The sequence below is a fragment of the Sinohyriopsis cumingii genome, chromosome 19 (assembly GCF_028554795.1).
Source record: "Sinohyriopsis cumingii isolate HCF-2022 chromosome 19, ASM2855479v2, whole genome shotgun sequence".
Taxonomy (NCBI): Eukaryota; Metazoa; Mollusca; class Bivalvia; order Unionida; family Unionidae; genus Sinohyriopsis; species Sinohyriopsis cumingii.
In genome coordinates this window covers 70415098-70442932 of record NC_142979.1, presented here as the reverse complement: position 1 = coordinate 70442932, position 27835 = coordinate 70415098, and the positions used below count along the sequence as shown (strand labels likewise).

General features: G+C 36.0%; 1 protein-coding gene across 1 annotated transcript in view; it reads right to left on the bottom strand.

Annotated features, from left to right (window-relative positions):
• The window catches only part of LOC149775922 (elongin-B-like), a 29824-nt gene extending 4508 nt beyond the window's left edge, over nucleotides 1-25316 (bottom strand). Inside the window, exons 1-2 of the mRNA XM_089943171.1 lie at nucleotides 25221-25316; nucleotides 5161-5304 (exon numbers count right to left, since the gene is read on the bottom strand). Of these exons, the coding sequence (XP_089799297.1) occupies nucleotides 5161-5304; nucleotides 25221-25223 (147 nt within the window). The 5' untranslated portion in view covers nucleotides 25224-25316. The remainder of the gene's footprint in view (nucleotides 1-5160; nucleotides 5305-25220) is intronic.
• Nucleotides 25317-27835: the final 2519 nt, after the last annotated feature.

The window sequence follows — 27835 nt, the reverse complement described above, 5'->3', positions numbered from 1 at the left end:
TACTGAAATTAACACCTGACTCTTTGGTGCAGAACTGAAAGCACATGTTTCAAACACATGTAGATCCTACAATGCAGTGGCTCATATCCTTTTGCTCTATAAAGAAGCTGTCATCCAGGATGCATCTATACTGATAAATATAAGTTTGATCGTGAGCACTCAGAAATTTATAGTTATTGAATTTTTAATATCATGGTGTTTGCATAGGTTTGTTATGGGAACTGAATTAGTACTGCAAGTCCTGCACACACATTAAAATATCACATACACAAAAAGATACAGAATATTTCTATCAAACAAAAAACATCACAATTGTGAAAAATGTTTCAAGTATACCTTCACCTCATGTCATTAATGCAAGATAGGGTGTCAGTAATTCACCCAAAGCTCAGTGACTAGTTGCATATCTGACAAGAAGAACAGGCAGAAATATGGTAAACATTTGACAGCATCACAAAAACACGATGCACAGGTTAAACACGCATCGCAGAAATGACAGACACGTATCTTTTTATTAATATCAACCAGAAAAAAAACAGTAGTTTCAAATTCATAAGTGGTTTGTGATAGATACTGTGGCTAAGTCAAAACTGCACAAAGCACTCACTCCACATGAATAAAACCAGTGGCAACCAGCATTTTTACCTAAATGGATTTCAGTATAATGTAATGATCTGAGTTAATTAAGGATAAAAAAAACTACTGTATTTGGGGTTTTTATTAGTTACTAATCCCCTACCTCAATAAAACTAAAATTGCAGTTAGTGTATAATATATTTAACCAGCAATGCGTTACTAGGACAGCAAAGGACAAATTATTATTCATGCCGCATGAGTGCTAATAATAGATAACCAATAAGATGTCAGTTCATCAGTCATATGCTTCACTATATACACAAAAAGTTTATAGCTTTCAATACAATTAAGCAGACAATTTTCATAAGATGGATGGATTTACAGATTGGGTCAAACTAAGACATGTGTATTAATAATTTGCCAGTGTCTTTGAAAAATTTCAAAATAAAAAATGCAACAATTCATCGGCAGGCTCAAGATTTCTTTTTGTCAAAAATTAAACACCACTTGTTTTTCACAAGCCTCATTAGCAACTCACTCGTAATTAAAGGTAAAATGATACACCTGTGTCACATATCGACATGACTGTGATACATTATCAGTGCACATATCAACCAGATGGTCTTTTCATCTTTCAAAGGTCTGATACTGGTGTGGTGGTGCATTTTTATGTGTTAACATATCTTGGTTACATTTCCAATGTACATATTATAGACAGGAAAATACTTATATTCTGTTCATATGGCCATCTCATCCTTGACAAGATAAGAAGAAAAAATTCCAAACAGACTACCTGTATGTTGCTAGTGATTTTTTATTCAGCCTTTTAGACCATTTCAGGATACTCCATTTGGTTAGATACACAACTCCTCTTGGTCACCATGCCCTTTGTTTTGCACAGCAAAGGCATTTTTTAAACTCTTATTTCATGTCCTCACTTAAATATGGTAGGCTTAACAGTGTTATCTTCAAAACAATAGAAAAAGTGCAATTTCCTTGTGCAAGAAAAAACTTTTCTAGAACAAATCCAAGTGCAGGAGTAAAGATTACTAAGACCAAATTCATCCCATTGTACTTAACTCCAATGCAACATGACTGCAGTCGCTACAGACACTCACTTTTAATCATTAAAAATAAACTTATTGATAGCACCCACTTCCAGTCTAACAAGGTGACTATAACTCATGTGGTTTGGAATCAGCCCCTTTGCCAATCCTGTGCTAAATTTTTTCTATTCCATCATCACAGTCAGCTGCTGATTACAAATATGTACATAAAAGAAGATATTGCAAACTTGTTCACCATATATTACTTAAATCCTTCTCAAACACGACTTTAACACAAGCAGGTTTTCTGCCACAAAGTTAGAAAAAGATTTAAAACCTTTTTCAGACCAAAAAATAAAAATGTCCTGACCTAACCATGAGACAAGTTTATTGACCTAATGACCGCAACAGGGAATGAATTTTTCATAATTTTAGAATAAAAAAATGGAATGTTTCCTGCATAATTCAGGTGTGTTGAATCTAAAACTGAACTCATTTAGGATATCTTTTCAGATATATTCCCATGAAGCATTGAAACGCGTAAATCATCTAACATTTTTAATATTTTTCTTAGTCACTTGCAAAATCTTGATCTCCTGTTATTTCAAGCTGACATGTGCATATTTCTTACATATGGGCATACAGAACTGTTGGGTGAACATTCAGCTATAACAGTAAGAGACTTTTCCTGTGTTTCAGGTACTTCAGAAGCCTTTCTGTGCATTTTTATCAAGTGGCCCCTCCACACCATATTTTATGAAATGCTATATTCTTCAGCCATACACATGTTGAAATTATATGTTGCTCTTAAAATTTAATGTTTTATGCATAATTTGTATGTACAGAATTCAAAATTGAACTCATCTTTATGATAATGTTTCAAATCAATTCACACCATGCATCCAAACACATGCACATCCACCATGTTAACACTGGTCTTTGGTAATTTTTTGCACAATCTTAACATTGTGGTTATCTGAAGCTGAAATTTCATATTTCTTGAATATGGTAATATTTAAATATTTTGTGAACAATCAGCTTTAACAAATTTACTTTTTCATTGTTTCTGGTACTTCTTAAAGCTTTTCTGTGTATTGTTTAAGTGACATCCCACAATCCTTTTTTTCATAAAATACCCTAATGATGAGTCATGCACAATTTGAAATTGCCATTTCAGAATTAAATTATGATAAGATAGTTTTGGTTAACTTTTATATCTTTAAAAATAATGACAAAGAATAAACAAACAGAAAAATAACTTACTCTGAATACTTCTACAATTTTACAAAAGATGTGTCACATGGACAAAATTCTTTAAAAGTTCCTCATTCACTCTTTCATACTCTACAGGTTTTTCACTAATTTATTATTACAGTAAATCTGCATTTCTATGATGTAAATTGTTTATGTTGCAACATTAAATTTTGGATGTCAATTTTTTTTAACTTAATAATTCTGATCAATTCTGAACAACAGCACAGTTCATGTAGTATTAAATTATGAAATCAGAGAGTACGAGAGAAGGAACTGGCACAGAATTCTCAAGAAATATTTATCATTATTTTATTTTTTAAAAAGTCATATGTACAGATCAACTGCTTGGTCTTTATAATGTCAATATTCAGAACAGACTGATATTCACAGTAAATGCCTTAAATTGGTTTTCTTTTCTTTAAAATAATTTAACTTTTACCACTTTTTGCATATACTAAACAGTAGAATTTTAAATTAAATAGGCCTACCAATGCCTCTAGAAATCATGTGTCATTTGTAAATGTAAGTCCCAAGTCTAACATTGGAAAGACATTAGACAAAAAACTGTACCCAACGTTTTTAATACATTTAGTATAATAAATAAAAATGTGTGTATCATCTAATTCCTTGATATAAATGTTTGCTTTGTCATAAAATGAATTTATGAGCTCGATTTATGCTGTACTGTTGCCAGTATTTACATTTTTACAGACCTACATGCCAGGAAGAGTTACTGTTCTTGCTAGCAAATGATAGGTCCAAGAATGTCAAATCAAATAAAATCCAAGGAAATTAAAATGAATACTCACTAGCACAACACAAAACTTATATTACTGAAATAATCCATGAAATTGAAAAGGTAGATTAATCCTCAATGAGTCAGCAAACACCAATCAAAATTGCATGGCCTTCTCCTGCGAATTTATCAGCTATACATGTACTTGCCTTGAGATGTTTCGTTCTATAGTAACACCCAAAGAGCTCCAAAAAGAGCAGTCACATTTCCGGTTTCCAGAAAAACGAAAATTTAAGACTTTTTCCAGACTTTTTGGTCATTAGGCAAAGCAATTTTCAAATTTAAGACTTTTTTTCAGAATTTCAGACCTCTACGGGAAGCGTTGTCAATGCTTATGTTACTTTGTACTTATTCAGACAAAGTTTTGGTGCAATGCTTCTGGTGTGTCATGCAGTGAATAAACAACAACTTGCTCCTATTGGTGGTCATTATTTTACCTTGAACTTGAACAAACAACAACCAATCAGAACTGAATGTAGCATTTCCATGCACATGACACACTGAAACTGGAGCCTTTAAATTTAAACCATATAGACAAGATATAAAGCCACAGAGAAGCTATGTGTAAAAGTGGTAATTAAATGATCAGTAACATGTTTAAATCAGCCATAACGAACAAGTGTGCAATGATTTCTTTATGTTGATATATGTTTCTAAGGCTGAACATGATGACAGGATAAAATAATTAACACAAAAATTGAGTTCATTTAACTGCGACGGCTGTCTCTGATGAATTCTCAATTTAAAGAATAAAAAGGCAAATAACTAATAATTATTCACAACTACCGAAGATTAAACTAACATGTGGAGAGTAATTATCATTTCATCTTGATTCTTCACCTCTGGTATCAATATGGAATAATTATTGATCCATCAATGTATTGATTAACCATTTTATCCCTATTTATAAAGTGGAAGCAGCTGCAAGACTTGGGCTATCACATTTTTCAAGTTCTATGTTATGTGTACTTTGAATGCATTTGAAGAAAAAACATTTTAAATTTTAGTCTTCTTATTTGTCTATGGTTCTTGCTTTTTGTGATGGTTCTTGGAACTGTATTTTTCAACAATGCTTGGATAAAAGCATCTCTGTAGGCTCAAAATCAAAGATGCCACATTCAAAGCTAATTACTTGAGACCTACATTTTAGACACCACAGGCAAAGATACTGAGGAAATCATGTACTTAACCAATGGTATACACTAATGCAGCAAAATCAGTACTGAATGACCAGTTTTGGAAGGCCTGTTATAAATGACCAACATTTTCTCATACATGGATCAACCGCAAAAAATGTTGTCCTCTGAGTGACCAATGTCTCAAAAGATCATTTTTGCTACATAATATATGGACCTCCCAAGCTGGACTTTACAAAACTACCACTATAATATATGTTACACATTTATGAAATTAGTTGATCTAAATGTCAAATACTGACTACAGTCCAAAGCAGATACCTATTTTTCTGGTTTAAATCTTTATTTATACCTGGTCATCTTTATACAGTCTCTGATCCTCTGGTCGTACTTTTAGTATACCCTCAACTATTTTCTTTACTTCATGAACTGTTGTGGATTCCTTTGCATCTGTGAAAACAGTACATTTTTTCCGTCTGATCATTAGAAATACATCCTGAAAAAAAAAAAGATTACAAATGTTATTATCAATGTTAGCAAACTATAATGCAAGTGTCTGGCTAATTCGCTGAGTGTGAGACTTTTATTCTACAGCGTGAGGCTACGACACTGAGTGGGAGGCTACAATACCACCTTAGTGTGAGGCTATGCCACTACCTGAATGTGAGACAATTACACTACAGTTTGAGACTGAGACTACCTGAGGGTGAGACTATTACACTGCAGTGTGAGGTTATGACACTACCTAAATGAGACTATTACACTACATTGTAAGGCTATGACACTGTCCGAGTGTATGGCTTCGATACCACCAGAGCGTGAGAATATTACACTATAGTACGAGGTTATGACACTACCTCAGTGAAAAACTTGTGTGTGTGCATGTGATTTGGATTATTAACGTAGCTTTAAAAAATATTCAGTCATATTGCTACAATGTCTGCAGTGTGGCAATTTATAGTCATGTCTAGCACTGAGACATCATGCCACAAACATGTAGTATCATGTCCCACCCAGGCACATTATCATGACACCAGGCCGACCAGTCCTAACACTAGCTTCTTGATGCTGAGCACCAAACAAGGCAGCTGTTAGTACCATTTTTATAAGTCTTTAGTATGACTCGGCTGGGGATCGAACCCACAACCTCCCTCATCCAAGACAGCTGCTCTAATCACTAGGCCACCAGACTGATAAAGGACTATTGCACTATGGTATGAAGCTATGACACTACTCAAGACGATTACCTAGCAGTGTGAGGCTATGTCAAAACAATTTTTCAGTCGAGATCAGTGCTAAAATAAGTGTGACTGTCCTTAATCTAACCGGTAGGGAGTGATAAAATGACCATTTATGGATGGATACATTGTAAAAATAATCGCATCTCTGAAACAAACATAAAAACAAACTTCCTGAAAAATCTCAACCACTCTGCTTTTTCCACTATGTAGAAAGAAAAATCAAAATCACCCAATTTCAAAACAATGTTTGATGATGTACATGCAACAAATCTCAACAACTCACATAACAATGACAGAACAGAAAAATAAATTCAATCACAAAAGCACAAGATCCACCATGGATGAATCAAAAAGGTTTATAAACACTTATTTCCAATGTTGTCCTGTGGGATAAAGATAATGACAGGTTACATACAGAAAATTAAAATTCTATACTCTACTAAATTGAGAATTTGCTTTCAAGTATTAAAGCCTAAAATCTTTTTTCACAATTAAAATTACCTCCCAAAAGGAAATATTCTAGCAAAATATCATTAACTCTTCTCATGCTATGCATTGGCTTGATAAGGTATCTCAACTGCACATTTCACTTTTGGTATTACCACTCTTTTAAGTTCATACTGTTTAATGCACGATCCAGGCTAAAGGTTGCTAAAAAATCGTTGTTATTGTTGTTGTTGTAGTAGGGTTTAACGCCATTTTTCAGCACAAGATAGGCTACACATGGCGGCCAGTATAACTGGTGGAGGAAGAACCCACAAAAACCACTGACCCACGAGACTAAAGAATTGTAGTTTCAGTCTGTACAAATGGGAGTTTGCTTATTTTACCAATTCTTGCACAAAGAACAGGAATAGTACAACTATATTGTACTAAATCAGAACATGTTTATCTAGTTCTCAGTAATGAACAGACTTTTTTTTAGAGAAACTTTAAACTAACATTTACTCCTTTTAGTATACTACTGATGACAGATTCACCCCAACAGTAAGTTATCTCTAAGAAAACAAAAAATTTTATTCTACTTCTGAGTCATGATTGTGTGCCCATGAAAAGTTATTTTGAATTCTCTGAAATTTTTGTACTTTTCACTTTTGAGCACAATAAGACTGCAGATTGTCTTACCCAAACTCAATGACAGTTTATTGCAAGTCAAAGAGCAGGATTTTAGTTCTTTCGCAAGCTTTTGTTTAAGATGTAATAGGGACCCTGGTGTTTCAACATGAAAATGATGTCACCAATGTGTATGTCCGTGTGATTTGGATTTTTAACGTAGCTTTAACAATTGTTCAGTAATATCACTACAATGTCTGCAGTGTGGCAGTTTATCGTGATGTCTAGCACTGGGACATCATGCTGCAGGCATGTAGCATAATGTCCCACCCAGTCACATTATCTTGATACCAGGTCGACCAGTCCTAACATTAACCTCTTAATGCTTAGCACCAAGTGAGGCAGCTGCTAGTACCATTTTTATAGGTCTTTAGTTTGACTCGGCCGGGGTTTGAACCCGCAACCTTCTGCATCCAAGGCAGATACTCTAAATACCTAGGCCACCAGAGCAGTCAATGATGTCATCTGATTAATAGATGCTTAGAAAAATTCTGCTACTGAGCATATCTTGTCACAAAGCACAAAGGTCCTAAATTACAACCCTGAAGCACACCCCAATAATGTCAAAGGTCTGAATTATGTTAACCATGACAAAATGTTGTTAATTTCTTAGATATGATTCAAATCATTCTTATATAACTCTGAAACCTAAGAAGTTTTCAACACAATACGCCATGAGTCTGAATGTCTAAAGCTTTTCTTATGTCAAGCATGATCATTTCAGTATAGAAACATTTAGACACCTGAATCAAAACAATGTATCAAACATGTACATGTAACAGTAAATACAATGGTGCAATTGTCTGATGCACCTGAATGTGGTTTATAAAGGAGGTTGTTCTTAAGAGAAAAGTTTTCAAAATTGTCACTGACAAGTTTCATCTTTTTACTCTCAATATTTCTTTTCCTGTAAACAAAACTTATACAAATTATTAATTCTGTTGTAAATATATTTAAAATGCGTAGTAAAATCTCCAAGAGAGTGGGTAAGTGAAGCTATTGAAATGATCTGCAATGCCATACGTAACACATTACCACAATTTATTGATTTATAGCTGCAATACATTACAAAAGAATTAATACTTTTTCAAAGTAAAAGCAATACAGAAAAGTGAGTCTCACTCTACAAGCCAAAAAGAATTTCCAGGAAATCACGATAAAACTTATTCCTCCTTTTCACTGCCAACTACACCAATCATTTCTGATATTCTTCAGCTATAATGCAATTTTCAAATTAGCCACTGTAACAGCAATACTGAATGTAGAATCAGAATAATTTTCATTTCGAACTTAACAGATTTCATTATTAGAAGTCTTTTGGTGATAGAACCATATCACCACTTTGCATGACAATCCCATGATCATATAAACATCCTTCTCCCATTCAACTTGTTCATACAATAATTCCCCTATTCATTTTCCTTTTAAACTAATAATTAATGATTAAGTTACAAAATTTGCATCTGCATAAATCTAGTCTCTGTACCATCAATATAACCTCAAAATATATCAAACCGTTTCCATAGGCATGTCTCTACCTCGAAAATACACTACACTAGAGTCGTCGAAGACTTTTCATGGCAAGTTCGCCAAGAAACATAAACAAGAGTGTTTTAATTACCAATATTTTTTTTACACAGGCATTAACTGCCATTTTACACGTAGGGACTATGGCAAATGCTAGCGTCGACACGGACGTAGATGGACTTGCACTACGCGCATTTTTTCGATATATTTTCCTGTCTCCAAAAAGAAACTGGTGATCCTAAGTCAAAACTATCTATATTTTCACTGTAGCACATAAACATATATAATAAGTAATATTTATCTGCAAATAATATCTGAAACATTTTCACAGCCTCTTTTCAACAAAATATAGCATCTTTGAAAAACGAAAATTATTACCGGCACATTCATATCCCATATTCACATGCTTACTGTTCCACCACGAGATCCATGAAAATACCCCAAAATGACAGCGAGATTTCAGCCCTTACTCACGTCTTACTTTTAAGGTCTCCGTTTTGCTGAAGCTTTTGTCAGAATGTCAGAAAACAAGGATAAAATAGTAATTGGAACAACAGAAAGAAGAAAAAAAATCACCATAACCTCCTCAACTCCACTTTCCAATATATATATATATATATATATATATATATATATATACACACGCACCCACCCACACTCTTAAATCCCAGGAATGAACACTTACCATGTTGTGCCGTTGCCTTACGTGCATATCAAGCGACGTTTCGATTCCCACTATGGAAGAATACCCTTTCATGCGAGAAAAGTACACTTCCTGTAATTAAGGCTGCATTTGACCTCATATTTGCGGTCCTGCCAAGTATAGTTACTCAAAGAATCATGACACTTCTTTGCCGACGGGTAGAACGGCGTCAGAGATTAAGAAACTTACATTAGAAGCTCAGAGGCATTCTGGATCAAACACATTCCGAAATGTGACTGACCATTCAATTGCGTCATTGCATGGTCTAATGCACGTTGATAATTTAGCCAAAGAGATCGGACTTAATTTACACAGATGGTCCTTCAACTGCCACTACTACACTTAATTGCATGCATATGTATGGATCTATAAAAAAAAAAATCATGAACAAAAATAAAATACATTGAAAACCTACAGAAAGAACAAAAAAAAAAAAAAAACTTTTATGATAACAAATTCTGATGAAACTGCTCAAATAATACCAAAAGCATATAACAAAATACTAACGGACTAAATAAAGAAATTTTGAATGATATATGCCTTTCAGGTTGCTAATGAAGCATTCAACTAGTTTCGGAATAATGAGAATCACTGATGGTAATGAATTTTTTTTAATGCTGAATCTGGTTTCAGAATTCATTGTCAAAGAGCACGAAGCAAATACAATTAAGATATATATATAACAAATCCTTGTCAGTCAACAAAAATCTTCAAAGGGAAAGCAAAAACTACAAACAAATAACGAACTTTCATATTTAGAAAATATGATCAAACAAAGCAGAGAAAAATGAAAACTAAACACCCAAAGGACTTTTTGAAAATTATGAACAGTTTCTAAAACAAAAGTGATGAATCAAACAATACATAAACTACACGAAAAGAATTTTTCAAAGACTGAAACAACCATAGTGATAATGTTAATGATGTGGCACATTAAGCAGATCTGGATAATGATTATATAACCAAAAAAATATTTGACACTATGAACTAATAAAATTATAAATAGATTTCTCAAGTATACATCATATAAAAATATATGAACAAAACATTTCACATTTTAATTGGATACATGTGACAGAAATTTAACTTAGAGTATACTGGCTTAAGTGAACATGAATGCCTATTTATAAGCAAAGTAGAGATCTAACTCAACCTGAAAGTAGCATCCAACAACAAATTTTTTTCATACAATTTTAAGCTGTCATGGCAAATTAGTTACCACTTGTTTAAATCTCAATATTTTTTTCAGTTTGTACAATGCAGAAATAAAAAAAACCAAGCCACATTCTGAACTAGATACTTGAGAATGTATCATATGCCATAAGAGAATTTCTGAAATTCGAAAAACAAAAACAAGTCTGTTATCAATTTTTAACAAACCATTTGATTCTGTTTGGAGGGCAGGTCTACTAAAGAAATTACTCTTGAAACAGGGTAAACGGCAAGTTTTTTTTTAAAGAAATGCTCACAGTTTGTATCTAAAACATAAAGTCCCAAGTGTATTTGGCCAGAAAAAAGTCTAATTTTATCCTAAGTTCTGTAGGATTGGGCAAGAAAATCTCCCATCAGCATTATTTACACTTCCAAACAAGATAACATTTTTTTTTACAACAAAGTCATTGTTCTGTAGTGAAAACAGATTTAGCAAAATTTGAGGCCTCACATGCAAGGCTTGAAAATAGTCAGCATCATTTCAACATGATAATGAATTCCTCAAGTATATATATTAAGCAAATTCAGGGCAGGTATATCTATGGTGTATAAAAACTGGACAAACAGAATCAATGTTTACAATATCACAAGATTGGATTCTGTATCTCAATCATTTCAGAAAAAAAACTTCTAATATTTCTTATATAACAATGTACAAAGAGTTGAAATGGATAATACTGACAATCAACTGAATATACTATAAAAAGCTTGATTTCTGCTGGAAGACCTGATCTCTTTTATCAACAGTCTAAACAATGCAAATGTGACTTGTATATTCAAGAAAGGAATGCAAAAGTCACAACTTACTTCAAATATAGGTATTATTTCCTTTTCAAACAGGACCAGAGTTTTGATAATTACTTATTATCTCTATATTGAAACATACTGGCAGGATCAATGAAATCATGTATCCTGGAGTCCTGATATGATACATTTTTTAAAAAGTTATCATTCTGTGTTTATTGAAAGTCTTTCCCATCTTGTCTCTTCCAGATATCAGCATACTCCAAAAGAGGTGTTCTAATGGTGAAATAAAGCAGTTATGATTTTCTATCAAATTTAGATTTTAAATTTCATGGTATTCTAACCTTTTCCATGTTTTTCTAGTTATTTCCTATATATGTGTATGCCAAGCTAAAGATTCATTTAAAGTTGGGCCCAAGTGTTTGAGAAGTGACATTCTTAAAAACTATCATTCACTGAAAGTTGTGGGTGTTGTTCCCTTGGAGATTTTCTGAATATGGTCAATGATTCAGTATTGTTTGGATCAAAGTCAACTAACCACTGATTCACACATAAGTAGGCCTTCATTTAAAACATAAGCAGTCAGGGTTGGTTCCCCAACCATAATAGACAACAAGATATCATCATCAGTCTTATTCTGGGCTGAATATCAGTTATTAATGTAAATTAAAAATAACAGTGGTCCAAGTATAGATCCCTGGGGCACACCAGACCTGACATGTTTTAGTCTGAAGTGCACCTTCTATTAAACTTGGTGCCAGACCTTGTCAAAGACCTTACAATTATCACAAAATACTACTCTGATTTCTTTCCCTTTATCAACTGCCATACAAAAAGTATTGCCTGTATCATGCAGTTGTGCAGGAACTGTCTCTTGGAGTAAAATCAGATCGAAGGTAACTAATAAGATCATTGTACATGTGTCTGAAGACACATTTTTCAAATGTTTTGCCCAAGCAGACTAGTTGTGAAATAGGTCTGTATTCTGAAACAACATTTTTGTCCCCTTTATTATTTACAGGAGTAACGTTAGCCACTTTCCATACTATTGGAAAATATGGTGATTGGAGCAAATCACTGAACATTTCTGATAAACATCACAATAATATGTGAGGCCTTCTGTAAGTAAGCAGGGGTGGATCTTATCAGGAACCCATGCCCTACTGATGTTGAGATCTGAAAGAACATCTACAATATTTATGCTAATGTCAACATTTTTAAGGCAAATATTTGTTGATTTGGAAGGCCAATTGCTCTTTGAATTATAATTTGTTTTAAAAAAAGATTACTTTTAAATGTTAACACTTGTAGAACTGCATATAATTACTTCAACGAGAGTCTGAAATTACTTTTGTATGCTCAACAAATGAAACATGTAGCATCTGAGCTAGAACGAAGAAAGTTATTTCTCCTATCTAAACTATTTCCAATAAAATAGAAAATGTGATAAACAGAATCTGAGATGAACCACCAAGGCTCACAAAAGCTGGACATATTCAACTCACTTTCATAAATTCAATATTAAACCATTAACCATATGAGATCTTCTATTTCTAAAACATCATTTTGATGTTAGACCAAATTAAATTTAAACCAGTTACATTATATGAAAATATTTATATATTGGTAAACAAAATCAAAACTTGCTTAAATGATTAACAGTAATAGCACTATCAATGAACAAAGACGGGTTTTCTAGACAGTCCAGTTATTTGAGTTGATCTTGTTTTCCATTGGTTTTTGATGTACCATGGCACTCATCTACCTACATATATAAATAAGTTTGACTGTGTAGGTGTGTAAGCATCTTTGTTCAAGATTGTAATGGTTGCTATAAACTGACAATTAAATGCATTTTTCTTCATTAAAGAAATAACAATACACTATGTCAATGAGTATATACTGCTTGCTCTTAGGTACAAATTTGGTACTCATCTGTCACAGTAGTGTATAAATTAACAGAGAGAAGCACTGTTAAATGAAACAGAAAGAATGAAAATATATACCAAGCTGAAACTGTCCCAAAAAAATGAAGTTCATTCAACACATGGATATCAAACTGTATTTACTGGTTTAAGAGCTAGACCAATGAAAAAGCATAGCATAGAATGTGGGCTCTCTATGGACAAAATGATTAAATCCTAGGACACTTACAGTATTAAAAACTACAATCTTTCGACTGTAGATGTGAGATGTTGTTAAAAGCACTTGCACAAGATTAAACATAGCTGCCAACCTTCCAGGCTCACAATTAGTGAAAATAGGGATAAAAAGTCGTGAATTTGGACACAAATTCGTGAATAATACTATGACAATAACTCCATCCACTCTGACTACTCCGACCGTCAATACTACACTATATCAAGTTCGCAAAATAAAAATAAAACACTATATATATGCAGAAATATTTATTTATCAAGACATGATACTGTGGCAGACTTGAACTTCCTCAACTGCTTGATCATAAATTTGTTTTCTAAACAGTTCCGACTTCTTGCCTGCTGATCTTGGGGACTAAAATTGGTGACAAATTTTCTGCAGCTAAGGAGGCCTTAAAGTCTGTCTTATTTTTCCTCACTAAAGAAAATACTCTTTCGCTGTCACTGTTGCTGTGAGGAATGCACAGGAGCTGCAGCATTTTTGGTTCTTCCACAGGAAAATTTGGAAGCGATTTTCGAGTCCGGGAACATATGTCAGAACAAATGTTTAGCATGGTCTCCAGCTGATAAAGGTAGATTGTGTTCGACACAAGAAAACTCACAAATAATGGTTAAGCGTTGGTAGCCTGCAGGTCTTCCACCAATGGTTTAAAATATTCCAGAGCTGAAATATGCGAATTCTTAATTTTCCCAACTTCTACGTATTTTTTTGCAACCGACATTCTTCCTCACATCGTCTCTGCGATGGCACACTGAGTGCAAAAAGCATGAATGAATATCAATGTTTAATGGCAGAATCATAGCTGCCAACCTTCCAGGCTCAAAATTAGTGAAAATAGGGGAAAAAAAGTCGTGAATTTGGACACGAATTCGTGAAAAATACCATGATAATAACTCCATCCACTCTGACTACTCCGACCATCAATACTACACTATATCAAGTTCGCAAAATAAAAATAAAACACTACATATATGCTAAAATATTTATTTATCAAGACATGATACTGTGGCAGACTTGAACTTCCTCAACTGCTTGATCGTAAATTTGTTTTCTAAACAGTTCCGACTTCTTGCCTGCTGGTTGATCTTGTGGACTAAACTTGCTGACAAATTTTCTGCAGCTAAGGAGGCCCTAAAGTCTGTCTTATTTTTCCTCACTAAAGAAAATACTCTTTCGCTGTCACTGTTGCTGTGAGAAATGCACAGGAGCTGCAGCATTTTTGGTTCTTCCACAGGAAAATTTGGAAGCGATTTTCGAGTCCGGGAACATATGTCAGAACAAATGTTTAGCATGGCATGGTCTACAGCTGATAAAAGTCGATTGTGTTTGACACAAGAAAACTCACAAATAATGCTTAAGCGTTGGAAGCCTGCGGGTCTTCCGCCAATGGTTTAAAATATTCCAGAGCTGAAATCTGCGAATTCTTAATTTTCCCAACTTCTACATGTTTTTTGCAACCGACATTCTTCCTCACATCGTCTCTGCGATGGCACACTTGAGTGCAAAAAGCATGAATGAATATCAATGTTTAATGGCAGAATGCACAGCCAAATTTTGATATATTCCAAATTAAACTTCACTTTTTGAATAATACATTTCTTTTTCCTTGGTGGTGAAGACATTTTCAAAATCTTACATGCGATGCTGAACGGTAAAGCAAATCAGTGTTTTGACGCATGCGCGGAGCAAATTTCCGGTTAGGCCCCAGTTTCTCTCAAAAGCATTTGTAAAACTACTCTTATACATATAGATTAAAATAGGCTAAAATGCTTGCGACCGGGCCAAATGTACTAATCGGCTGTAGATCTACTAATATCGTGACCAGCGGTACCGGACCGTTTCAGCAACTGCGAATATCACGACTAGCGCTTAACAAGAAATCGGTTATTTTATTAAAGATTTAAAATAATCGAGGATCAGAAAATTCGTGAATTTTTGTCTTACGGCGTGAATCCGTGAATCGCTGAAAAAGTCGTGAAATTCACACCAAATTCGTGAGGGTTGGCAGCTATGCAGAATGCACGGCCAATTTTTGATATATTCCAAATTAAACTTCACTTTTTGAGTAATACATTTCTTTTTCCTTGGCGGTGAAGATATTTTCAATATCTTACATGCGATGCTGAACAGTAACTCGAATCAGTGTTTTGACGCATGCGCGGAGCAAATTTCCGGTTAGGCCCCAGTTTCTCAAAAGCATTTGTAAAACTACTCTTATACATATAGATTAAAATAGGCTAAAATGCTTGCGACCGGGCCAAATGTACTAATCGGCTGTAGATCTACTAATATCATGACCAGCGGTACCGGACCGTTTCGGCAACTGCGAATATCATGACTAGCGCTTAACGGGAAATCGGTTATTTTATTAAAGATTTAAAATAACTGAGGATCGGAAAATTCGTGAATTTTTGTCTTACGGTGTGAATTCGTGAATCACTGAAAAAGTTGTGAAATTCACACCAAATTCGTGAGGGTTGGCAGCTATGGATTAAAGTATGCTTTTATCCTAAAAACAATCAGTGGTCTCACTAGGATTTTAAAATTAGGAGTCCATTACTCCCATTTTGGTAAAAATAGGAGTCCCACCATCAAAAGTTGCAGTCCCTTCTTTCCTACAGAATCAACACAGATTTTAGTGCATCTATTTTAAGATGGAGAGGTTTTCGTAATGTAATCCCTCACTCTAATATAGCTTCATTACAACAGTCCAATGACATTAAAACTTGTTCTTTGAAAAAGTAGTTTTTGTGGGTAAACGAATTTTAAATATGCAATACTTTCCTGTAGCTATTGCATAGTTACCTATTTTCATGCCGGAAACTAACCATCCATTTGATGTGAATACAGCCTCCCAGAGGTTAAAAGACAGAATGACCTTTTGCACTCCACCCTCTTATTTTGCACACCACTCTATGTCATGTAGTTATATGCAGAAGGTCAATATTATGTCATCTTTTCAGAAGAGAATTATGCAAGACATCACAGTGGGGCACAAGAAGGGCATTTGGCAATAGTGGCAGGTAAGCATTCAGTTTGTGAGTTAGTGGGTAGGCTGATGCTCTAGTTAAACTGATCAAAAACAGAAACTGAGTTGCACTTGCCAGAGAGGAAGAGGTCCATCTATTATTGAAAGACTGATGTCCCTCTGAGCCTTATATTGTGTCTTAACAATGGACCCCAGAGAGAAACACATAAGATTTGTTAAGTGTTCTACCTCCCTAATAGGCGGGCACAACCCATGGTTGCAGTGCTCCTCCTCCCTAATGAGACAGCATGACCAGCTGTCTTGATGTTCTACCTCCCTAAGAGAAGGGTGCAATCTGCCATTGCAGTGCACAACCTACCTAATGGGAGAGTGCAACCTGCTAGAAACCACACACAGTTAGTGTCAATAGAGACGGCATGAAGCTCACTTCTTTGACTGCAGAAGGAAGCTTGACAATGGTTCACACAGGACTTGGTTAATAGCCATAAGAAACAAGGTTCCATCTGGGCACAAGAAAGCGGGAAACAGGTCTCTGTAACCCAAAACGCTAGACAATCGCATCAAGCTGATGGAAGCATGATAGCCCTTGAGAGTGGATACTTAACATCTTTTGGTCTTAAAAAATTGACAAAAGGAAATAAGTAATGAAGTTGGTGGAGGGGGCAGAGAGGATCAATGTGTTCCTACTGCACCAAGCTCAGAAGATTCTCCACCAGGCATCACAAACCTTGGAAGTACATGTAGAAGCTCTTTTGGCCTGAATGACAACTGGAGGCTCAGCCTGAAACCTGCTCTTCAGAGAGAACGCTAGAAATAAGCCAAGCAAGAAGGTGGAGAACGTGTGGACTGTTGTGATAGAGGGACCCCCAGTATAGAGATCCGTCCTGTGAGGTAGTGACCAACAGGTCAAGGAAATCTATGGACCATGATCACTGGGAACAAAAAATGGTGATGAGAATGAGAAATTCAGACTTCTTGCAGAACCAGTGGTAGCAGTCAGAAGGCTGGGAAGGCAAAGGCATATGCAAAATGGCTATCCCGCTGTAAGCTGAATGTATCGACTGCCCATGCTCTGTAATCCATAGACACGTAAATTTGTTGAGCTCAGTAGCAAAGGTCCACCAGAGGCCTTCCCCAGAGGGAAAACAGGGACTCTGTTACTAAGTGATGAAGAGACCATTCAGTTCAGAAATGCTGTCTTTTCTGGACAGACTGTCTACTAATATGATACCGTGGCTGGAATGTGGAGAATTTGGATGTGACATTCCCTGAAGCTACCCAGATGATAAGGTACCAAACCACGCAAAGAGAATGGGTACGAGTGCCTCCTTGATGTCATAATACACTGGCCCCATATCATGTCAATGTATGCTTGCAGTGCTAGAAATACTGCTTTCATTGTGAGGTTGTTGGTGTGGAGGACCAATTCTACGCAAGTCCGGAACCATGGTGAATTATGCCCTCAACTGAGCCCCCCACACCAGAATCTGGATCACTGGCAAACAGGTAGGAGTGGGGATTGGGTGTGTGCATGGAACTCCCCATCATGAATCTCTCTCGATTCATCCACCAAGCAAACAGTGTTGAAAAATTGGTCCTAGATGAAATGAGGTTGATTGAGAATCTCTGTGAGGCTTTCAACATGTTAAAAGGAGGAAATGTAGAGGATGTATGTGGCACTCAAGGTTTTTGAGTAGGTTAAGATAAAAGCAAGCAGACAACACAGTTTGCTTGTGGCATCTCTAAGAGAGCCAGGATTCGATCTACCCACTCCAGAAGAACCTGGACCAAGCTGAAGTGGTGAGGAAGTTCATCCCAACATAAACAAAGACCTGTGATGGAACAAGTTCCGACTTTGTGGTTAGGTAAGAGACCTAACTGAGTTAAGGTGTCCCAAGAGTGAAACAGATCCAAAACTTAAACACTGTTGAGAAGCCAGTTATTGAAATACTGGAGAATCAAAGTTCCCTGTATTTGAAGGTAGGCTGCTGACAATCTCATCATCCAGGTGGAGACAAGGTGCAGAAGAGATACTGAATGTCAGACCATGCAATTGAAAAACCTATTGGTCTTGACAAAAACAAGATACTTGCAGTGTGGAGGAAAGGGGATATGTAAATAAGCATCCTGAAAGTTGATGGATAAGGCACAATTGAATGGACAAAGAGTTCTAGATTGAGTAGGTTGTCTCCATCTAGAAGGTTTCCTCTGAAAGAAACAGAATAGGCAGGGAGAGATCAATTAAGGTTCGAAATTTCCTGCTTTTCTAGGTTGACCAGGAAGATTCAGGAGTAGATGGAAGGAGACTGATTGGTCAAGACCTTCAAAGCTGCTGTTTCTGCAAAATCGTCTGCTCCTCTTCCCTCTATTCCATCAGATGCATGAAGGGGGTTACAGAGTAGGAGAGGGGTTAATTGCTAGGGCTGCCACCCCCATCCTATTTCCTACTGACAGGAAAGGAGGGGGGGCAGAGAACTTCCTCAGGGATCTGCAGTGACCTGGGCAATGTGGACCTGATGAGGAAGTGGTTTAGCAGGAGTTGATGACTGGACTTGTGCTTGCTTGAATTTTTTTTAGATGGTCCTTGAGGGCGATTTACCTAATCTTATTACCAGATTGATTGCAATGGACCGGGAGTGGAGAAAACAATCAATGTTGGTGATCCAGCGAGGCTGGTGTAGCCAGAGTAGAAATGATGCTCCCAAGAGGGTTTTGGGTTCTAGACAAGAAGCCCTTAGAAGGTCTTTACCATGGATAATTAAGACCTTCAAATAATACAATGTCACGTCATAAGTGCACAAGTCCACTGATAATGCCATCACAACAGAGTGCATGCCGAGATGCCTGACCACAGCATCCTGCACATTTAGTAAAGCAGCTGGATTCCTCATCATACTAAATAAAGCAGCTGAGAACAGGGCGGCATGCAAAACTATGGTTACAAGGAACCATTTTCCTGCTCCATGGCTTCAATTGTTTTAATGGGAAGGCATGCCCAGGCTCCCATATAAATACCCACTTTGGCTTCATTGGCGTACAAAGAAAATTTAATAGGCCACTTCGAGAAAGTACCCGGTAGTGGGAAGATGATATGGGGGTCTCAACATTGAGGGAAGAACAGACCATCCTCTACATTGGCCTTGAAAATTGTAAATACCTCTGTGATATTTCCACAATCATGGATAAATGTCAAACAGGAGGTCTCAATGAGCTGTTACCCATGAGATCTTTCCCTAAACGGAAAGGATCCTTATGGACTGTGTGTCAGGTGGGGGCACTAGTCCGGGAATAACAGATGGTAAACCTTGTTTACCACATTATAAAATGACCAGACCTCTTCTTCATCCGTCTGAGCTGAAGGGGTGGGCCTGAGAGAAGATGTCATTGCCACATCTTCTGTTGAGAACTCATTGGAGATAACAAGGTGTACATCATAATCATCAAATTCAAGGAAGTTCCGAGTTGGAGTGTGTCTGGGCATCACCATGTACCTTGATGGCAGGGATATAGTAGCACTCTTTGTCATGGTCCCTGGTTCATTATGAGTTAGAGAGAAGACAAGAATTTTTGTCTCCCCTAGATGATGTATCACCTTAAGACTTCAAAAAGAAAGCCACTTCATGAAGTGATAGTGGCACATAAGCTGCAGCATCACTTCAACTGTGTGTGCCAGATCCACTAGCCCATGGGTGCATGATGGACCAAGAGTCATGATGTGGAAGGCCCCACATGTGGCTTCAAAGGTATAATTGGGAACAGGGAAACAATGATGTGGACCCATCCCTAGCCCGAGTCCTGTGTATAGACTGTGAATCCTACTGAAAGTTGCTGGTAATAAATTTTTATAATTTTTTAATTTTTCATCGATATAAGCAACTAGGGCCACTTAACACATTATCCCCTAGAGGTTTTTGCCATTTTTGCCTGAAAATCGAGTAGGAAACACATTTTGAAAGCTATTTCTGAATAGACTCTAAAACACCAAATCCCCGGTCATCTTTCAATAACATACTGCCTAGTTGTGTTAGAAACATCGTTTTTCGTTGGCTATTTGACTCACGCATGAGCAGAAGGGTTGTTTGTTTTTTTGCTAAACGGAGCCATTATTTTCGTATGGAGACCATTCTTTATTCCAAATGCCCATCTTATCCTACTTTTTGCAAAAGCTCATCTATCTGTTTGCAGTTCATACCGGTTTGCCTTAGATCTGAGACCAAAAAGTCTAAAATCCGGACACAAAATGGGATTCCGACCACGGAAGAATTTTGTGTAAAAAAAAGTCCGGTCCAAAAAATGAGGTTTTTCTAGCTGTATTTTGTAGTGCAACTAGATATTCCAGATTATTTGGTATCATTGTATATCTACATCTGTCTACCTTCCTATAATACCATCCACATTAGTGTATCATGCATGACCATGATGCTACAGAGCTAGGCAGTAGGCTACTACCTCCTGCCCCATAAAGTCGTCACTAGGGGTTAATGTGTTAATACCTGCTTTCACTATTACTTGGCAGGGGATCGGACCCACAACCTCCCGCATATGAGGCGGATGCTCTAACCACTATGCCACCGGGGCGGTCAAAAAGTGAGTCTAGGAAGGCATTTAATAAATGGTCTGTGGAAAGAAATGAGGTGGATGTTGATGAAGTGCCAGTGACACTGTTCATAAAGACTAAGCTGTATTTTGCATTATCAGTTATAAACATTCTTATTCATTCTTGCTTTTCACATGCTATACATTGAACTTTAAGTGTATATAATGGTATTGTTATATTTATTGATAATTATTATTGTGCTTTGAAATGTAATACAAACGTAAAAACTGTTTTATTGTCATGTTTATATAGATTCAAAATGGCTAATATTAATACAGGTATTATGCATATATTTAAGTCCCTGCATCACGGCTGAAAAGTGGCTCCAAATTTTTAAATTTGGTGAATTTCATGGCACAAAGAAAAACATTTCCAAGGGAGGCCCTGAGGGTGGGATGTTAAAAGGATAGGGGGAGGGGAAGCTCAGTTCTTGCCCTTTCCCCTACAGAGAGGCTGATGAGTCATAGACAGGGAAGACCTTGTCTTCAACTGATTTATTTCTATGTGCATCATTGGTGTGGCATCTTGCCTACTGAACAGAAAGGGTGACCACATGATGCCAGAACAACTTTATATATTGTGGTGCTCTACTTCCCTCAAGGGAAGATGCAACCATATGGTTGTGATGCTCCATCTCCTTCAAGGGAGGGTGCTATTGCGGTGCTCCACCTCCCTAACAGGAGGGTGCAACCTGATATTGTGGTGCTCAACCTTCCTAATGGGAAGAAGCAATCTGCAATCTAAGGCATGCATGTTCCTAGAGACATGAGAAATGTTCATCGTCTCCCTACATGGGTAAGTCGACTGACTTCTTAAATGCCTAGACCCTCCTTTGGGAGGGGCTTCACCAGTTGCTAAAGATGCTACATTGCTTTGTTCCCACTTCTCCCTGTACAGCTCTCATATTCCTCCCTGTTCATGCCAAAAGGAAAAGTCACTTTCCTCTCAAATTCATGTCTAGCTTGACTCCTGCAGTTTTTATTTACCAGGAGCAGTTAAAAAAATATTTTGGTGATTATGTGGGTTAGTGAAATATATCAAAGACTTGCCAGTCCTTCTTCAGCCACCTGCTTTGTAGAGAAAATGTGTTGATCAATTAGCTGTCCTGATATTTACAGTGACAGAATTCAGTGACTGAAAGACCCCTTGATGTACATACATGTTGCCATTATAAGAGTACATCAAAAAGAACATGATGCAAAAGCTGGGCGGCAAGTTCAAAGGCTCTGACTGGTGACCAGGTGGTAAAATGTACTGATACTTACAGTGATTGAATTCAGAGACAGAAAGACCCAGAGATGTACATGTAGTCATTTATAAAAAAACATCAAATAAACAACTTTAGGTTTCATTATTGTGTTCATTTCCGAATGTATCAGAATAAGTAGTGCACATGACCTCAGAATCAAGAATTATTAAGACAGACAAAATGCCATTCATAATTTGGATAAGCATTTTGGAGTTAAACGGCAAACTTACGAAGATTGTAACGAGATTCTGAAGAGTGCTAATTGATAGTTCGGATAGGACAGTAGCTAAGTGTAAGAAAGGGTGTGATGCCTAGCTTAGTGTTTGGAATAAGTCCTTACTTGGACTGACAAAATTCAGTATCACTCTGATGGACGAACAAGAGGTATTAAAGAGGTACATTGACTGACCATAGTTTTTTTTTTTTTTTTAAATGCCCCTCGCCTTAGCCTGGTTAGTTCTAGTGTTGTAGCAAAATGTATTCATCAATACATCAGTAGCTAGGCTTAGTTTTGATATCAATTACGCTGGCAAACAAACTCTTGCCAATTCACAAGCATATGTTTTGATAGCTGATTGACCATTAACCCTTTTCCGAGTAAGGTAGCAATTATCAATTTCCTGCATGATATCCTTTGATGATAAAACATACAAACATGTGTTTTAAGAGCAGAATCGGTGATCTGGATATTTATTAACTGCCTCTTGTACACTATTTCATCATAAAATTAGTTTGAAACTGTAAGTGAACCAGTAGGCCTAACGGGAAATAATGACGGACTTTGCTAAGTCTGCGATGTACCAGTTTATTAGTTTGTCTGTTTTCGTAAATCATCGGGCAAATATTTTCAGAAAAATATAAAAATCATTGAAAGCAAAGCCAATGTATTATTTTATTAAAGATTTAGCTTTAAAATGCAAATTATGTAGGTCAGAAACATGTGGGACAATGATATGTTGTGGAATTCGTGAGATGCGCTTTAAGGTCTAAGCTGTTTTCTTACTTGACACGTATTTGCTCAGATACTGAAAAAACAGCAAATCAGATACTATTTAACCATTGCCTAAAATTACTACAAGGACACAGGCAAATAAATAAACCATAAATTTGCAATTCTGTCAATGGACTGTTGTAATGAAGCTATATTAAAGTGAGTGATTACATTACGGAAACCTCTCCATCTAAAAACAGATGCACTCACGTCTGTGTTGATTCTGTAGGAAAGAAGGGACTGCAACTTTTGATGGTGGGAATCCTATTTTTACCAAAATGGGAGTCCTGGACTCCTAGTTTTCAAATCCTAGTGAGACATCTGGCACTAATAGTAATTTTTGGTGGGACTTTCCCTTGCAATAAACTAAGGAGATTAGTTTATAGTACAAGCGACATCATAAATATGAGCTAAAGTCTGGGAAAATGCACCCAAGTCTGAATTAACCTCAGCAAACAGGATAAAATCGCTACATTCGACAAAGAGGTATGGGTACCGTTACCACTTGGATGTGATAAGTATAGGAAAATCATCCTGTCTGTCAACTCAATCATTTATATTGGTTGCATTACTTACAGTCCTACAATGTAAGATGTATAACGTGTTATCTATGTTTTAATGTTACGTCTTACGGCCCAAATAATGGCCTTGTATAGCATGTTCCGATGTTTGTTAACATCCAAATGAGTAGTGAAAGTTTCAGGAATATCTCACACACATGGCAGCCCATATCAACACTCTTCCACAAACTGACCTGTAATTAATATACTCACTGTGCTGTTTTCATCCTGGTGGAATCAAAATCTGACACTAGCAAATGGATGCATTTTCATGTTCCATTGACATACATTTGAATTTGTTAAAATGCAATGACACTCGAGGTATGCCAAAGTATATTCATGAGGGAGGATATATTTTCTTGAATGAAATGAACATTGCTTACATTTCTAATAGGCATAATATATTTTTATTCATTTAGTTAAAGAATAATATTTCAACTTATCTCGATTTTGCTATTCCTGGCTTCCATTGCTTTCCAGCCAGTTGAAATGTAGGCCAAAGAAACTTGAAAACAGGTCTATTTGCTTGTATGAGAAACTGAATTTCTTAGGAAAAAGACATCAGAGTAAGTAAAGTCTGACTAATACATTATAACTTTAATTTGTAGAAAATCGCCGATATGGGTTGCCAAGTGTGCAAGATATTCCTGAAAATGTGGCTTTCCTTATGATGTCAGCTGACATCAAAAGATACTATACAGCACCTTCATTTGGGCAGAAAGACCTCGATGCCCAAAACAAATATCAAGGTCGAGGTCTTACAAGGTAGGACTACATTACTTATTGCTCCACCAACTATTACTGCAATGTAACGCAACGACAGCCATCATCCAAGTTATGCAAATTAAAAGGAAACCTATATATTTGATATATATGATTATTTCTCTTCCTAATTTACACAATCTTTTTTAATTTAATAAATGTACTGAATTTTCACGCAGATCAGTTCCTCGCGGAAATAGGTTATGAAACGAAACGCGTTTTCGTGTAAGCAACAAAGGTCCACATGACTAATTAAATCGATTTGAGTATATATGCCAATATGCTTGAAAGAAAAGAAAATATAACATAAGCCAATGGAGTCCTTTCCAACAATGATATATTTGACTGCTGTTTTCAGAAGTTGCATGGAAAACAGGAAAAAATTTCTTTCCATAGTAACACCTATGACAGGTGCCTTAAGAAAGTATACAGAAGTTATATAAGCTTATTTTGATAAATGAAGACTTTCATTAGGAAGTTCTGGACCTGTGGAGATACATGAAATAAAAGTATTGTTTGAATATTAAAGACAGTAAGATCTAAAACATGATGCAAATTTCTCACCATTGTAGATTCCCTCGATAAATCAACACAGAACACAACACGAACGCAGTGCCCTCTTCTATTGTCGACAGATCTCGTGCAGATGAGAAGATGAAACTTAAGTATAAAAGACAGCCATGAATATCATTCATATGAATATCTCCAATAACATTTATTTTGAAACTACATGACACTATAGTTACCCAAAAAAATGAAGTATTCTGTTATATTAGCACAAACTTAACGAAAGTCTCGGATAATGGCATGCGAGATTAAGAAAGATAACTCTTACCTAACTTGAGTATCAAGGGGCGTAACACTCGTGCAAGTCCCATTAATTTTTTTTTTTATTATTTTTTTTTATCATGGTAACAATTGTCATGTATTTTTGTTTGAAGAGAAGAGTTTCTGAGCTTTTGAATTTGAACAGTGTTGTAGAAAATAGTAGGATATGGATATGTTTCAGGGGGAAAATATTACGGGGCTTAGAAATATGTAGCGATCGCATGTTAGTGGTCCTTCTTGAACATTTTATTCTTTGATTTTGTCACAAAGATAATGTAGTTGCATAAAATGACAGCATTTTTACCCCCAATATCACCTATAATCTAACATAATTTATGGACAATAAATGTAGTGTAGAAGAACACACTCACACAACATGAACAATCACATACTACAACAAGTCAGTGAAAACCCCTATCTTGGACTAACACTATCTGAGGAATTCAAATGGGAATCGCATATTATCAAATCGACCAAGAAAGCAAACACTACACTTGTATTTCTAAGAGAAAAATATGTAGAAGAAATGCCTATCTAGCCCTAGTCAGATCCGTGTTAGAATGTCGGTATGTTGTCTAGGATATGTACTACATTAAAGATGTTGATAGAATCGAGTCGAGAAGGTTCAACACCAGGCGCCAAGATTTATATCTGGTGACTACAAAACCAGAGAAGCCTGATGCGTCACCAAAATGTTAACTGACCTGGGTCTACCATTACTTCAAGACAGGAATAGTAGGATTCGTTTTACATATCTCTATAAAGTAGTCGCGGGGTTAATGCAAGCTCTTTCACCGAATATATTTTTAAAACCATTAAGTCATATACGCAGATTAAAGCCAAATCTTTTCCAAATTTTGAAATTATAAACATTGAAGAAAAACTAATATTAAATAATAGTATATGTTTTGTAGTTGAGCAATGTAATACAGAACAATTTAAAAATTCTTTCTTCGTAAAAACAATAGTGGACTGGAATCATCTGAGTCACAGTGTTGTGTGCATGCAATGAGTGGAGAGCTTCAAGACAAATCTTCAACAATACTACTAACTTTCTAGTTGGCTCTCTCTTCCGGTGCACATTTATGCTGTTACTGGCCCTGCACTGTACATATTAGGATTCAGACACACAAACAAACACACAATACGCAGTCTCTATTTTATGCACAATTTAGATAGATAAATATATACAACGTCTAGGTAGCATAGAACTTGTTGATAGGGGTGCAACTATATACCAATATATTGCGATTTACAGTTCTGGCAATACATAGTAATGCGATTGTCTGTACCGCGATTTTTTTTCAGGGTCTTGCTATACGTATTTTTTTCCATTTAATTTAAGAATCACATTTGTTCTCTTTTTTTCCTTGATGCACGCTTAGCATGAGATTGCAAGAGAATGTAAAACTAGATTCACTGTACCATTATTTGGACATAGTTTGATTGGGAGTGGCAAGTTAAGACCAAGGGGTAGTTTTCCAGTTATAAAAATATTTTATAAATTTCACGTTGCCTCAGATATGTATGTCCTGTTCGTAATGACACTAAATGAGCAGTATTCAAGAATCCGTGTTCGTAAATGTATCAGTTCCTCTAAAATATTTTATTTTTTGTACACAAAGGATGTAACATCTGATGTTATGATGGATAGCTTCAACGAATACAAAGAAAGCAAAACATTTAAAGAAACCGCTGCAGCATCTAAATCATGTGACAAATGAAAAAGCCTATTTTTGATGATTTGTCTACCAGATAAACATACTAGAAATAACTATAATAACATTTTACTTTTTAATCGATCTAAATATTTTAAAACGTTAAAGTCATAAACAGAATAAAAATTTCAAAATAGTTATACATGTACAACTTTACATAAATTCAAATTAATTGCACTGTGTTTTCTCCAGTGATTTTAGCGATAGAGTAAAATAGTCACGAATCCACAATGATGTTCGTCTGTCCGTTTGAATGTCATGAAATATTAAAGGTTGCTTACATGTTTACGCATCCATGCCTATTACTTTGACATGGAAGGCTTAACAAGTCGACAGTGGCCGCTGATCACTAGAATGTGTTTTACATGTGTCATGTTAAATGCTACAAGAATTAACTAGATTAAACATTTATATCGTGCTATATTTTGTTCGACATATGAAGAACCAAGAATTTCTACAGGAATGCACATAATTCATGATTCACGACAGTGCGCTTGGGCTGAACAGGAAACGTTCGACACGTGCAACAGACTAGTCTTATGTTACGTGTTTAGGCTCGAAAAAAGAGTAACACAAGAATGAGTGAAAACAATAAGCTTTAAAAATATAATAATCTTGTAAAGAGAATTAGTC